Below are 13,339 nucleotides of genomic sequence, written 5' to 3' on the forward strand. Positions count from 1 at the left end.
CTTAGTTTTTATTTTCTTGTTGAAAGTAAGGGGAGAAAGATACAACACTTATTTGGTAAATAGCAGAACCTGAATAGTGGGAGCAGAGGGGGGACAGCTTGCTTTGTCCAAAACCTTCCAGTAGTCACTCCTTTTTCCAGCTTTAGAAGTGAAAGCTACACTAGATAATGCCAAGGGTGTTTTTTCTTTAATATAACATCCTTGTACCTGCAGGAGCATCTGTTTAAAACCCCTCTGTGGGTGCTGAATGAGTCCACAGCCTCATGGCCTCTCTCAGCTCCTCATTCTTCATAACTCTGCTTCTGTCTCGCTGTGTGTCTCCTGAGCGCTTTGCTCCCCAGCAGCCTGGTGTTTCGCCTGCTCTGAGACACATTTTGCCTGGCACTACTTTAATCAGACGGATTCACTGCCAGTTTTGTGTTTTATCATCCTTTGCATCAGGGCGCACTTTTACTCTCTCTGTAAACTTCATATTCGCACACTGATCATTTCTCTCCAGTGAACACAGGCAATTTGATCTGATCCCGTCTCTTAAATCATTCAGGCGTCTTTTATTTAGGTATATCTTTGTTTTGTTCCACAGGCAGGGAGCCCGACTTCAGTCAACGCTCCATGCAGTTTCTCGAGGACATCGGTTTCCCCCTCCAGCCAGGACATCTGCAGGTACAAACATCCTCATTTCTTACCGCCAATGATGTCATTTGTGTCCAAAGTGATATAAACACCCAAGGGCAATACATCTATCTATTTTTCAGTCCATTGCTGCTGGAGAACTTTAACAGTTGATGATGCTTTCCCTTTACCCCTGAGCAATACACTTTTTGAAGTAGCCCTGTTTTCGTGTAACCTGCTGTAAAATGGGTTATATATAAACATGGGTCACAAGTTGTCAGTCCACAAAACGTTGTATTTCCTTTTGTATAAGCTCCTTTGTTTCCAAATGCATGATGTCTTTTCCATTTCTCTTTTTTTGTCTTTTGTCATTCCTTTTCCTTCTGTCCTCACCACCATCTTCAATCATGTTCCTCTTTCATAAACGCACATGCACAGCAGCAGTCAGGATCAGGACTGTCAGAAGCACACTGCAGTGGTTCTGTTGAACTCAAACGGTAACAGCTGTCATGGTTCAGAAGGTATTTCCGTGGCCACCCTCTGCACGGACGCCCTACCAGCCTCCAAACAGGCCAAACAACGAGACTGGCTCTCCCTGCTCCGCCCATCCTCCGCAAACCTCCGCCCAAGCGGCTCGCTCAAGTTTTCTATGTCTCTGAACGACGTGGGCCAACGTGTGGACAGTCTTTGTCGCGGCCTGCACTTCATAGACCGAACCTGCTCCGAGGGGGAGCTGGAGACCAAGCCAGAGCCTGCCATGTCACCTTGCGCGGAGCGAAGGGCACACACACTCAACGGCAAGCTCGCTGCAGCCCCCACACACCAGAACCCCCACCTCATCCCCTCCTTTACAAACAACTACAAATACATGTTGGGCGTCCCTCCCATCAACTGTCCCCCACATGACCCGGTCACCATCGCCCCTCCTCCTCCTCCTCCTCCTCCTCCTCTTTCCAACAACCACATCCACCCACATCACTCCCCGAGTGTCAACTTCCTGCGTCTCCTTCTTCCCTTCTCTCGATCCTCCACCTCGGCCAGCCTGCACTGCTCCGAGCTGGGCAGCAACGACTCCCACATCCACTTCAAGTCCTCCCCGCTGGAAGGCAGTGAGTTAGGGTTCCACGTGGAGGATCTGCTGGGGGATGACGATGTGTTTGAGGTGGACCGGAACAGCCTAGCTTCAAGGGGAACATGCCAGCTGGGCGCCCCATTAACACCGTGGATGGGTCTGGATGGGTCTGGTTCTCTTCTAGCCCCCCTGTGTTTTATGGACCCAGACAGCGACTTGGACTGCTGCCCGTCCCCCTTGTCAGAGAGAAATGGGACACTGTCACCGTATTCGCTTTCTGGAGACTGGTGCAGGTGGGTGACTGTCTGGATGGTATAATCCACACCCACCCTTCCTGTTGGTAGAGCCCAGATCCTCCCTGTGCCGTGGCAGTGAACCCCAGAGCCCTGTGGCGTAGTGGAGAGCCTCTCATCCTGTTGTGTAACCACCCAGCAAATATCCTACACCACAGCAGTATTTGTACTAATAATCCCTGTTTGGAGTGGAGCTGACACCTCGATGCACATTACAACACCATAAGCTGTCCTGATTCAACCCCTATCTTGTGTTAACAGCAGAAATATGACTTCATTTCATACCATTTCATTCCACTATCTCATGTCCTTCACTGTGCTGTTTTTAAAATCATTTTTCTCTGTTAAGAGATCGATGAAACTGTAAAGTTTCTTACATAGCCTGGCAAAAATGTGTGATTGATTTTGCCCGTAAGCTATATCATCTTTGCAGTAGAGGCGGGAATAGGGGGCAATGACAATGTTAAGAAAAAGATCGAGGGTCAGAGGAGTGTTAGTTCCTCTGAGAAATAGTGTAACAGAAGCAGCACAATAAATGTGGATCCTATGGAGTCTGTCTCATTAGGTCAACACGGCCGTGATCAGTCTTTTTCACTTAGCTTTCTGTGTGTGATCTGATAGGCCAGGCTATTTAAGGAAGAACAGATTGTAAAGAATACTTTTGTTACAGACCAGGTCATGCCTTCCTGATCTCTACAGGTGAAGTGTGTTGGCAGTAGATCTCACTAAGTCGCCGCCAAGAAAAACCTATTGAGCCCTACTACATAGATCCAGTTTGGACACTCGGGGTTACAGTATCTGTCTGTCGATACTTGACCTTGCAGCTGTAGACATGGATTGATGACTGTTAGGTCTGAAACACTTACGAATGTCAATTATACATTAGTTTCTTCTTTTCCTCTACGCTTTGGTTTGTGCACGTTGTTCAGTCCAGATTGTACATCCCATACGTCAGCTGTGTGCAGAGAGAGAAACATGAGCTTAGATTTGGCAAGGTGAGCAGAGATCAGGAGACAGATTATTGGCTTCAAATAGCCTGGCAGTCTCTGACCTCACACACAAACACACATCGTGGGCGCTTTCTGTCAGGTGGCGTGAGCTCAGAGCCACCTGAGCTGTCAGGGTGCTCGCAGGCTGTTGTTTTGAACAGAGGAATGCCATGTGAATTATAAGCTAGCTCTTACATTGACATTTCAGAAAGTAATGATTGGAATCCTTTGAAGAAGTGACATTATCTCTTTCCTTATCAGAAAGGTCACATTTGAGGGAAACTTAAAGGTAGGTGTTCCTGCGCTAACGTTGTGAATGCATTTCATTTCTCATTTTATATTTCCTGGCTTCCGAGAATACTTTGAAAACATGCATTGCATTTATACATATATACACACCTGTAGTAATTGTATTCATACATGTTTCTCTGTTAATTAACACATCTGTTGATCAGCATAGGGGCATCAACCAGGTGTCATTCATTTGATAGACATGGACAACCTTTAAAGTAAGAATTGGAGTCAGTGTTACGCAGAGGTTGCACTAGACTTTTTCGCTGCCTGTCATTTTGACGGACAGGATCGAAAAACTTCAGTCAAAATCCAGAATTACCCGTCGGCTTTTACACAACTCTGACGAGGGGGGGGGGGGGAAGCATGCTCGTGAACTGTCAAGTTTGTTCTAATCTGTCAAAATGACGGACTGCTTTCAGATTTGTCCGTCATTGTTAAATTGTTGGTGTTACGTTCCTTAGCTTCGAATCACTTTTGTATCTGCTACAGCTCTTGCTTCTTGCTCCGTATATCCTTCTTCTTTTAAGTGTTTGAAGACTTGCACACTCTGCTCTTTAGCATTGTCTTCCTCTTTGGGCCTCAAGCATGTACTAGTAGAGCGGCAGACAGAACAATGTTATTTTACAGAACAGGTACAGTAACATAGTTCCATATAACTCCACTGCTGACTTTGAGCTTTTACATTTAACAATACAGCAATCTCAGCAGATTCTCTTTTGAAGTAAGCATCGCCACAGAGAGAGAGGCAAGTGACCTCTAAAGGCATGCAGAGAGCAGAGAAGAGTAAACGGGGAGATGGGTTCCTGTGGTGGTGCCTCTTAAAATGTGTAATTCTCTGATCACCGTGCAGAAGTTAAATAGATGTGACTGAAATCAGGCTGAGAACGGAGAGGAGAACAAAAGATATCACACTGCCCCTTGAAAAGCCCCATGAAAATCTGTTTAGCAGAAACACAAACAAACAGATGTTCATAATTAATTGTAAAATGAATAAACATTTCAGGACAAGGGCAGAGCAAGGAGTTGCTGAAGGGGATTGGGGGGGTGGGGTGGGGTGGGGGTTTAAAGCGATACATTGAGCAGGTGAAGAGTTAATAGATTGCTTAAATGCCACAGGAGAAGTACCAGGAAACAGACAAGAGTGAACAGGAAGAAAGTGAATGCCTCGCCAGGGCAGTTATGTCGCCGAACTTGTTTTCCTCTCTTGTGGTGCTTGCTTGATTTTGTTTTGCTTCTCAGATTTGAATCTTAACATAATGTTATGAATTCTCTGTCATCTTTAAATGACTGTAAACCATGGTGTGTTTTGGCTGTTCCTTCCCCTTCCCATACCTGATAGTGCTGCTGCTGCTGCCGACTCAGACACAGTACATTTAGCTGTTCTGGATTATTCTGTCAAATGGATAAAGTACAAATGACAAAGCTGTTTTTTTGTGGTCTATTTATAAGGTTTTTATCTTTAAAGCAGTTTAGTGACAACCTAGCAAGCATCTTGCATGAAGCATACTCAGGATCCCTTATCCTGTTCCACTCATGTTGTTTACTGATCATTTTATTTCCACTGTGTAGGGATATTTATGTTCTTATTCCCTCCTACATTTTAAATAAAAATCCATATCAACATTAGAATTTCAGCACGCACCAACCCTTGATGTGAGAGAGTCCTGGTCCTCAGGCTGGCTTTTGTTGTGTTTTTTGAAAGAGGAGTACACACCAGTGGGAAGAGAATCTGCAATTCATCATCTCTGATCTATGTAAATTACCACAAAGAGTCACAGCCATAACCAATAGAAAAAACACCATAAGAGGTTTCTTTTGCTTCCTCAATCCGTGAATCCCTCTGTCCTCGTTCCACTCTCTCCACTATTTGACAATAGATCTCCACCTGCTCTTATCCTCTTCTTCTTCACATCGTCTTTAATCTTGTAACGCTTTGGCCAGATCAGTGTTGTCTGGAAATAGGGTTATCTTGCTCGCTCACTTAATAACATGCTTGGCGGGTGTGGGTGTGCATGTGTGTCTTCATGTCTTCTTCTTATCCCCCCTTGACCGGGAAAAACGCATCCGAACCACCTGCTCTCTTCTCCTTGGTCCATCTATTCCCAGAAAACTTCTCTCTGCATCTCACTCAGGGGCAAACACAGTAGAAGTCTTTCCTGGTTCATGCATCTACTATAGGAAAAAGTATAGCTTTAAATCACTCCCTTCGTATTCCCTCTTCTAGTTTGTTGCGGGGAAAGCAGAAGCTGATTGTTGGGCTTTTGCTCGTTAACGTAAGACTCTGCCCTGGTCTGTAACAAGGTCCTGACATTCTGAGATCATAATGACTTTAGATTCTGGTGGTGTGTGATATTGACTCGACTTAGACGTAATAGGTTGCTCTAATAACTTTCTCCGACCACTCATTTTGTCCATTACCTCTGAAACTCAGTGCTATGGCAGAATATGACTGGCTTACTGGTGAAAGTGTGGAAAGAGTCTGCCTTCTCAAACTCTCCATCTCCGCATCAGATAAATATACTCCCTCTTAAAGTTAATTTACAGCTCCTGTCCTTCAACCTGTCGGACTGGGTACATTTTTTAATCTTAGGAGGGGCGGGGGGTGCTCCGGTGTGATATTAAAATCTGATTGGTTCCTCTCATGCAGCATTCCTTAGAGGTAACGGAGAACCTAGGCAAGGCAAGTTTATTTATATAGCACCTTTCAACACAAGGCAATTCAAAGTGCTTTACAAAAAACGAAAGACAACCCTCTGGAGTCTAAGGGTATTTTCTCGATTTTTTTATGTTTTCTTAAATGCCCTTTTAAATGTATTTCTTCTAACATGGCACCCCATGTGTTAAATATCAAAATGTTCGGGACAATCTCTGGTATTGCTATATATGCAAATTATTCACCTTAGAGCACTGTTTGATGAGATAAGTAGCTCAAAAGCTTAAAATGTTACATCCGATTTTCGGAAAATCTTCAAAACTCTTGTGAAAACACAAATGTACTCATGTGATCGAAATGTGTTGGTGTTTTAGATTTGGTTACCAAAGTCTTCGGATCACAAAAGCAGTGAAATATTTGAATTCAAATGTATATAAATGTGTTATTCATGTCTAAAATGAAAAAAATGTAATTCGAATTTTGAGTAAAACAGGTGTTTATCACTCTACTTTCACCACAGCAGGGACTGAGATACATTAGGACTGAATAATGACTTCATATTACATACCAAGGTTCATGTGATGTGTACAAATACAAATTGAGCATTCAACCTTTTTTTTTTTAACCAACAATTTATTATAAATATGTTTTTTTCAACCAACTATTTATATAAATATAAGAAACTGGAAAATCTAACTATTTACAATATTGAACATCAGAACTTTCAACCAACTATTCATTATAAATGTCAAGACAATGTCAAGGTCTTTGTCTGTCTTCCAAGACAGTGGGTCTGGCTGCTGTGAAGATGGGGGTGATGGTGCATGGGCTGCTGTGTAGGTGGGGGGTACAAGTGCTATACGAGACCTCCACGAGACCTCCTTGCTGGCTGTGGTGGAGCTTTTGTGCTGAGGTGTATCTTGACCTGGTGGCAGCCGTAGATGGAGGTGGAGGCAGCTGTAGTGATGCTGGTCTGCTGGACCTTGGTGGTGATGGCTCTGGTGAAGGCCATTGAGCCACAGTAGATCTTGACCTGGGGGCCGGCACAGATGGATGTTCTGGCTGCTGGATAAACGCCGCCTGTGGGCCACTAGGCCCAGACAGCTGTGAAACATCTCTGTAAAACAAATAAAAATGTAGGACAATAATTACAACTAATTTCATTGAAATAAAGTTCAAGTAAAATGTTGCTCAAGCACAAATAACAATGCACACATACAAATAAAGTTTGGGAGGTTGCAGAAGGAGTTTCTCTCAATCTCTCTCTCACACACACACACACACACACACACACACACACACACACACACACACACACACACACACACACACACACACACACACACACACACACACACACACACACACACACACACACACACACACACAATGTATACATCACTTCAGGGGACATTACATTGACTTACATGCATTTCCTGGAGACTTATCCAAACCTTAACCATAACCAAAACATGCCTAACCCTAACCCTTACCCTTAACCTAACCCTAACCCTAATCCTAAACCTAACCAAGTCTTCACCCTAAAATTAATGATTCCCCTCATGGGGACCTCCAATTTGTCCCCATAAGGGAAGCCAGTCCCCACACGTGACTATGTAAACAGATTTAGGTCCCCACAAGTATAGTAATGCTAGACCACACACACACACACACACACACACACACACACACACACACACACACACACACACACACACACACACACACACACACACACACACACACACACACACACACACACACACACACACACACACACACACACACACACACACACACAGAGGTATTTCCAGTTACTTTACATTCAGTATAAAATCACAGACACACATATATATATGCTACATCTGATTACAAAGTGTCATCTGTACAGGACGGTAAAATAATAACAGGCACACATATAAATAAATCTATGACAAAGTCTCATCTGTACAGAACAGTATGATAAAATAATCGATGGCAAAAACATGTCACTCTAAATGTCTCCGTTGTGGGACGAATAAATGATTAATTTAATCATCTACACATGTAATCTCACTTTTACACACCAAAATAACGTTAACACAGAGTAAACGTTTGCTAATGGAGAGTCTATTTTGTCCTATCGATAAACTATCGATAAAAAATATATATCAATAAACCTATTGTTCATTTTCGCGGTATTCCCCACACATTGCCAGTACACTATTACTGTAATATTTACACTTACCCATGTCCAAATGGATCCTTGTTGTTGTCTTTGTGTTCTTCTTCAGAAGAAGAGTCGAAGACTTCAGGTTCTGAGGCTCTATCTTCACTGCTGCTAGCGAAAAAAATCTCTAGCGAAGTCGGCAACTGTAAAGTTTTTTTTAGCCATTTTCTCTGTCTCTCTCTCTCTCCTCACAGACGTAAACTGATGGGAGACACGTGGTTTATGTTTTTTTTACTTGGTGGGTAGGCCCTTAGTGATTTCTCGATGTCCATTGGTCATTTCAGACCATGATGGCTGCCGGCCGAGATTTCCTTGACAGACACACAAATCCACCAATCCCACACAGTGTAAAGTCAAGCTGCTTTGAGCGGCCATATTGGCTGCTGTGCCCTGGTTACAGTCTCACAGGAGATACCGCTGGAAAGCTACTCATTCTAATTCTTACTAGATACAACCATGGAGGATTAAAATATAACGCATGCATTTCAGCGTGTCACATTAACTATCGCGGGCCGCCAGAAACATTTCTGAGGGCCGCCATTGGCCCGCGGGCGGCACTTTGAGAACCCCTGATCTAGATTATTCTTTTTTAAGAGCGGTTTAATGACTGCAGTTTTCAGGGCCTGTGGAAAAGACGAATGTTCCAGCAATTGTGATCCAAAATAGTAATGATTGTGGTATTTTTTGTCAACATTCTAACTTGATCAAAGAACCCTAAATATTGACCGTTAAATAGTATGAAAAACAAACTATATTTAAAATTACTCCAGTTCAAAATCCCTTTATAAGAAGAACACATTGAACATAAGTGAATGGCCATGGGTTACCTGAGTTCATCTCACAGGGATGTTAGAGTATGTCTAACACAATAGGACAGGAACCACTGATGTATTGGATGCCATGTGTGTTGATTATATTGCCTAACATAGTCATCAATACAGGCAATTTGTATCAGTCCTTGAAGCACTGAGATTTAAGATTGCTGCGGCTACAACTCTAATCTATCTGAGATTAGATTTGTTGTGTTCAATTTTGTGTGCTGCGACGTTGTGGGAATAAGGTAGGTTATTTTGTAAAATGTCCTTTTGATTTGTAAATGAAGTGTTTTAAATCAAATGAGTTTTTCTTGATTGAGTTTATTCTTGAGAGACATGCAATGTGTTCTGCATTCAGAGTCTTCAAATATGTGAAATGTTCCCACCTGTCTAAGTTTACTTAAATATCTTCCCAAACTCAACTCAAGAGTTTGGAGAAATATCCATCTGCTCTGCCTGCCAACATTTCTCTCTTTTATATCTCGTCACTTCTGTTTTCCTCCCATAACAGCTGTCTTTCTTCTAGCTTATAGCGCTGACTGTTTTCTTTGATTCCCGCAGGATTTGTCACTGTGAAGGTGACGAGGAGAGTCCTCTGATCACACCATGCCACTGTACGGGGAGCCTGCGCTTCGTCCACCAGTCCTGCCTGCAGCAGTGGATAAAGAGCTCCGACACGCGCTGCTGTGAGCTCTGTAAATATGAGTTCATCATGGAGACCAAGCTCAAACCGCTGCGCAAGGTAACACACAGATTTTTGTCTACAGTCAATCATTACACGTTCATTAGTTTAGCATCAGTTCATAAATCCAGGCTGTTCCAAGTGTCCCAATTTAGCTCACGTCACTCCTTCGTTATGAAGTTGAAAAAACGCCAATAGCTGCCTCCAATCTGTCAGGCTGATAACACAAGAATGACACGGAGCTTTGAAGCGGTTTTCATTAGCCGGACTTGAGGGGGTGGCTGTTTCATTTCAAAATGTTTCGGAGGCTGTGCATTACATTAAAGGGTCTTATCAATCACTGTGGCCTGGAGATAGCAGGACATTAATTAAAATTCCTCCACCCTCCATTAGCTGCACAAAAGGCCTTAAACAAATGCTCTGCTGGTAATAGCTTCTGAATCCTACTAAGAGATTTAAGTTGTCTGCGTGTGAGGAGCGAAGGGGAGATGAGGACGTAGGTGTTGGGATGAAAAGTTATCAGAGGATGCTAAAAATAAACAACAAAAAATTCCCCTCAGATGAGATGTTAAAACCTTTACAGATACATGCAGCACAATATAACATTTAAACAGGTTAAGAGACACAAGGAGGTAAAAGGTAAGATAATAGAAAATAAAATACAATAAAATAAATAATGATTTATCTCAGAAAGATAAGAAACAAGACAAGTGAATAGATGCAACAATATAAAACCCTATAAAATAAAGTCAACATAAAGGTACAACATAAATACAAATAAAAAGATAATAGTAATAAAACGTCATAATTCTAATAAATGTTTAACGATTCAAATATTTAAAAAAAAAAATACATAAAATAAATGTTGCTGTTCAATAAATAATATAAGATAAAACCCTTTAAGACCTATACAATAAATATAAAAGTAGTTTAATAATAAAGACTAAAAGGCCATTTAAAGGGGGGGTTGCTAATAAAAAGCTAATCTAAAAAGATGTGTCTTTAGCTGTCGTTTAAAATGTCTATTCTTTAAGTGTGTGTGTCTGCAACCTTGTGTCTTTATGTGAACACACTGTTGACCTACTCGAATGTCCTTCCTTTTGTCCCCCCCCATGTTTGTGCCTCAGTGGGAGAAGCTACAGATGACGGCGAGCGAGAGGAGGAAGATTATGTGCTCCGTCACCTTCCACGTCATCGCCATCACCTGCGTGGTGTGGTCGCTCTACGTGCTCATCGACAGAACAGCGGAGGAAATCAAACAAGGTCAGCACAGACTAACACACACACACAAACACAAAAAAACATTGACGTAACGTTGTTGACTGTTGGATGTAGTGTTGTTAGAAATCGTCCATTCATCCACAATCCAGCTCATTTATGTATAGTATTTGATGATGAATCTGCATAGCTGTAGTGGTATTTCAGCAGTGCAAATGGTGTGAAATGCTCTCTTAGATTGGAGTATATGTGGGCGTAATTCCCTTGCAGCAGCTCAGTGGGCATCAAAGTCCAGAACAAATGTGTAGAAGAGTGTGCTGAGATTCTTTAAGAGATGATCCTCTCTGTATGTTGTTATAGACTCTCATATTTCAGACCTGTAGGCCATAAAAGAGAATGATGGATGTCCTAACTTTCTTGATATCCAATTTGAGATTGAGACTTTCATGGTGATGTTATTATAGCAATGTCAGGTGGTTTTGCTCCGATTAGGGTTTTGTGTGTATGGCTTGCCTCAAGTTAAAGGTCAACCAAAGGCCCTCACAAGGATAAAAGTGTGTTTAAGTTTGTGTGGTTGCTTTTATAACTGTTTGTGTGTGTGTATTCTTGCTGGAGTCTGATCACCGTGTATGTGTGTAAAATGTGACAGACGTACGGTCCTGAATCATAATGTGACAGCCGTTGGTACCAGCTGGGCACATGTATGTTGATTGAAAAACTGGACACAAGTCTAAACACACAAACATCTTAATATTTAATTCAAGTGAAGCAATTTAAAAAGACGGACCTCAGCCGTTCAAAATGTGAACAGCTGCTGTTAAACTATATTTGTCCCAAAACCCCAAACTATCCCTTTAGAGAATTATTGGGCACATTGTTTTTTCTGATTCTTGATGAAGATAGCTGACTTTAGTTTTGTCTTAAGTGCCAAACTGGAACCTGATGCTGACCACAGACTGTAACGTTGTCAGTTGGGCATCATGGTCTTTTGGAACGTTGTGAATAAGAGGAAAACGTGACTATGAGTTTAAAAAGCCTTCAGCAGCCTTTAGAGCTTTGGCTTCTCCTAACGTCCATCTTGACCAAAATGGTCAGCAGCTCTGAGGTTCGGACAACTTGGCGGCGCCATCATCAAAGTGTGGTGCTGCTTTAAAGAGGAGCTGTTTGTCTTCAGCTGGCTCTACCTCGGCTGCCACTCACTCCTCTCTGGCATATTTGGTGACTCCGAGACAGCGTACAGATGGAGGAGCAGGCTGTGCCCAACCTGATGATTCAGACTTGTCACTGTCTCCAGGGTTGTCAGGTTCAATCACCATGGTGATGCCAATGAGCTCCTCACCAGTCCTGTCCGTCCTACAGAGTGGTGTTCCTCTCTCAGTCCGAGTGCAGATACCAGCAGATCTGAAATGTTGTCCATTGTCTCCTTTGATTTGCAGAGCTGATGTTTATGATTGCATGATGAATAACATCCAACTGTATAATGTGACTTTACTTTCAATTTCTGTGCATTTATATCAATCTGTTTGTGTGTTTTGTAATACATGATACTTACACTTTCTTTACTCATGCAGCCGGAAGAATCCCAGGTAAACATTTCAACTTTGGCCTTTTAACTTTCAAATTGTGTTTTCCCTCGTCAGCTGTGTCCAGTTCATTTCAAACTGCACTTTTCACCCCTTTCCTTCCTCTGTCTGCCTTAATTTCAGGATACATATAATACTTCTTCACCATTAATGACCGGTTATTTTCACACCATCTCACTGAATGTTCAAATCTAATGAAAGCAGACAGAACTGAGTACAGCAACACGCTGTGATCTTCTGTGATGTAATTTGTGACTTTGTGAAAACAAACCTCACAGAAATATGTTCACACAATAAATCACATGTTACTCTCTCTTCATACAGCTGTATACGCTTAGTTAAAACCATACTGATACTAAGTTTGAGGATTTTTTGTATCTCATTCCATAAACTAAATACTATAAAAAAATAAGTAGGATTTAGTAATTCAATTGTCAACCTTACCTTTGTTCATATTTTTTAGCAAGCTGAAATATAACAGCCAGCCTGAAAAGATTGCGGTGTATTTCAAAGAAGACCTTTTTTGTTGTCTCCTATTTGTTCTTATTTTTAAAGATCCCCTTTCTGCCTCCCAGTGCTGCAGCCTTTTACAAATATTCACGCTTCCACAAATTGCAAGTTTGTTTACCTCTTACATAGAGCCTTATGTTTCAAGGGTTTTGCAATTTGCAGAAATGCTGCAACTGCCTCAGGGACCATATCATTTTATTTTGCACGGTTTGGCCAATTTACTTCAAATCGCTCACCTGAAAAGCCTGCAGTATTGCTGCACTTTTATAGTGGTGTTGTTCTCTCTTTCCAAGCAATCATTTGTTTCTTTTTGTTATATGTGATTATTTTGGGGGCATTTTTATGACTTAATTAGACAGCAGCATTTGAGAGATGACAGGAAAATATTGTTTTTCTTCACACCTCTATA

At 42.0% G+C, this 13,339-nt stretch overlaps 1 protein-coding gene across 2 annotated transcripts in view; it reads left to right on the forward strand.

The window, feature by feature from the left end:
• The window catches only part of marchf8 (membrane-associated ring finger (C3HC4) 8), a 112,233-nt gene that overhangs the window by 95,045 nt on the left and 3,849 nt on the right, over positions 1-13,339 (forward strand). The window contains exons 4-8 of one of the 2 annotated variants that reach the window (XM_034100166.1): positions 584-663; positions 1,051-1,977; positions 9,499-9,679; positions 10,747-10,882; positions 12,409-12,423. In XM_034100166.1, coding sequence (XP_033956057.1) covers positions 584-663; positions 1,051-1,977; positions 9,499-9,679; positions 10,747-10,882; positions 12,409-12,423 — 1,339 coding nt within the window. The remainder of the gene's footprint in view (positions 1-583; positions 664-1,050; positions 1,978-9,498; positions 9,680-10,746; positions 10,883-12,408; positions 12,424-13,339) is intronic. The other variant, XM_034100165.2, reaches the window with a different exon arrangement.

The sequence above is a fragment of the Pseudochaenichthys georgianus genome, chromosome 15 (genome assembly GCF_902827115.2).
Source record: "Pseudochaenichthys georgianus chromosome 15, fPseGeo1.2, whole genome shotgun sequence".
Lineage (NCBI taxonomy): Eukaryota > Metazoa > Chordata > Actinopteri > Perciformes > Channichthyidae > Pseudochaenichthys > Pseudochaenichthys georgianus.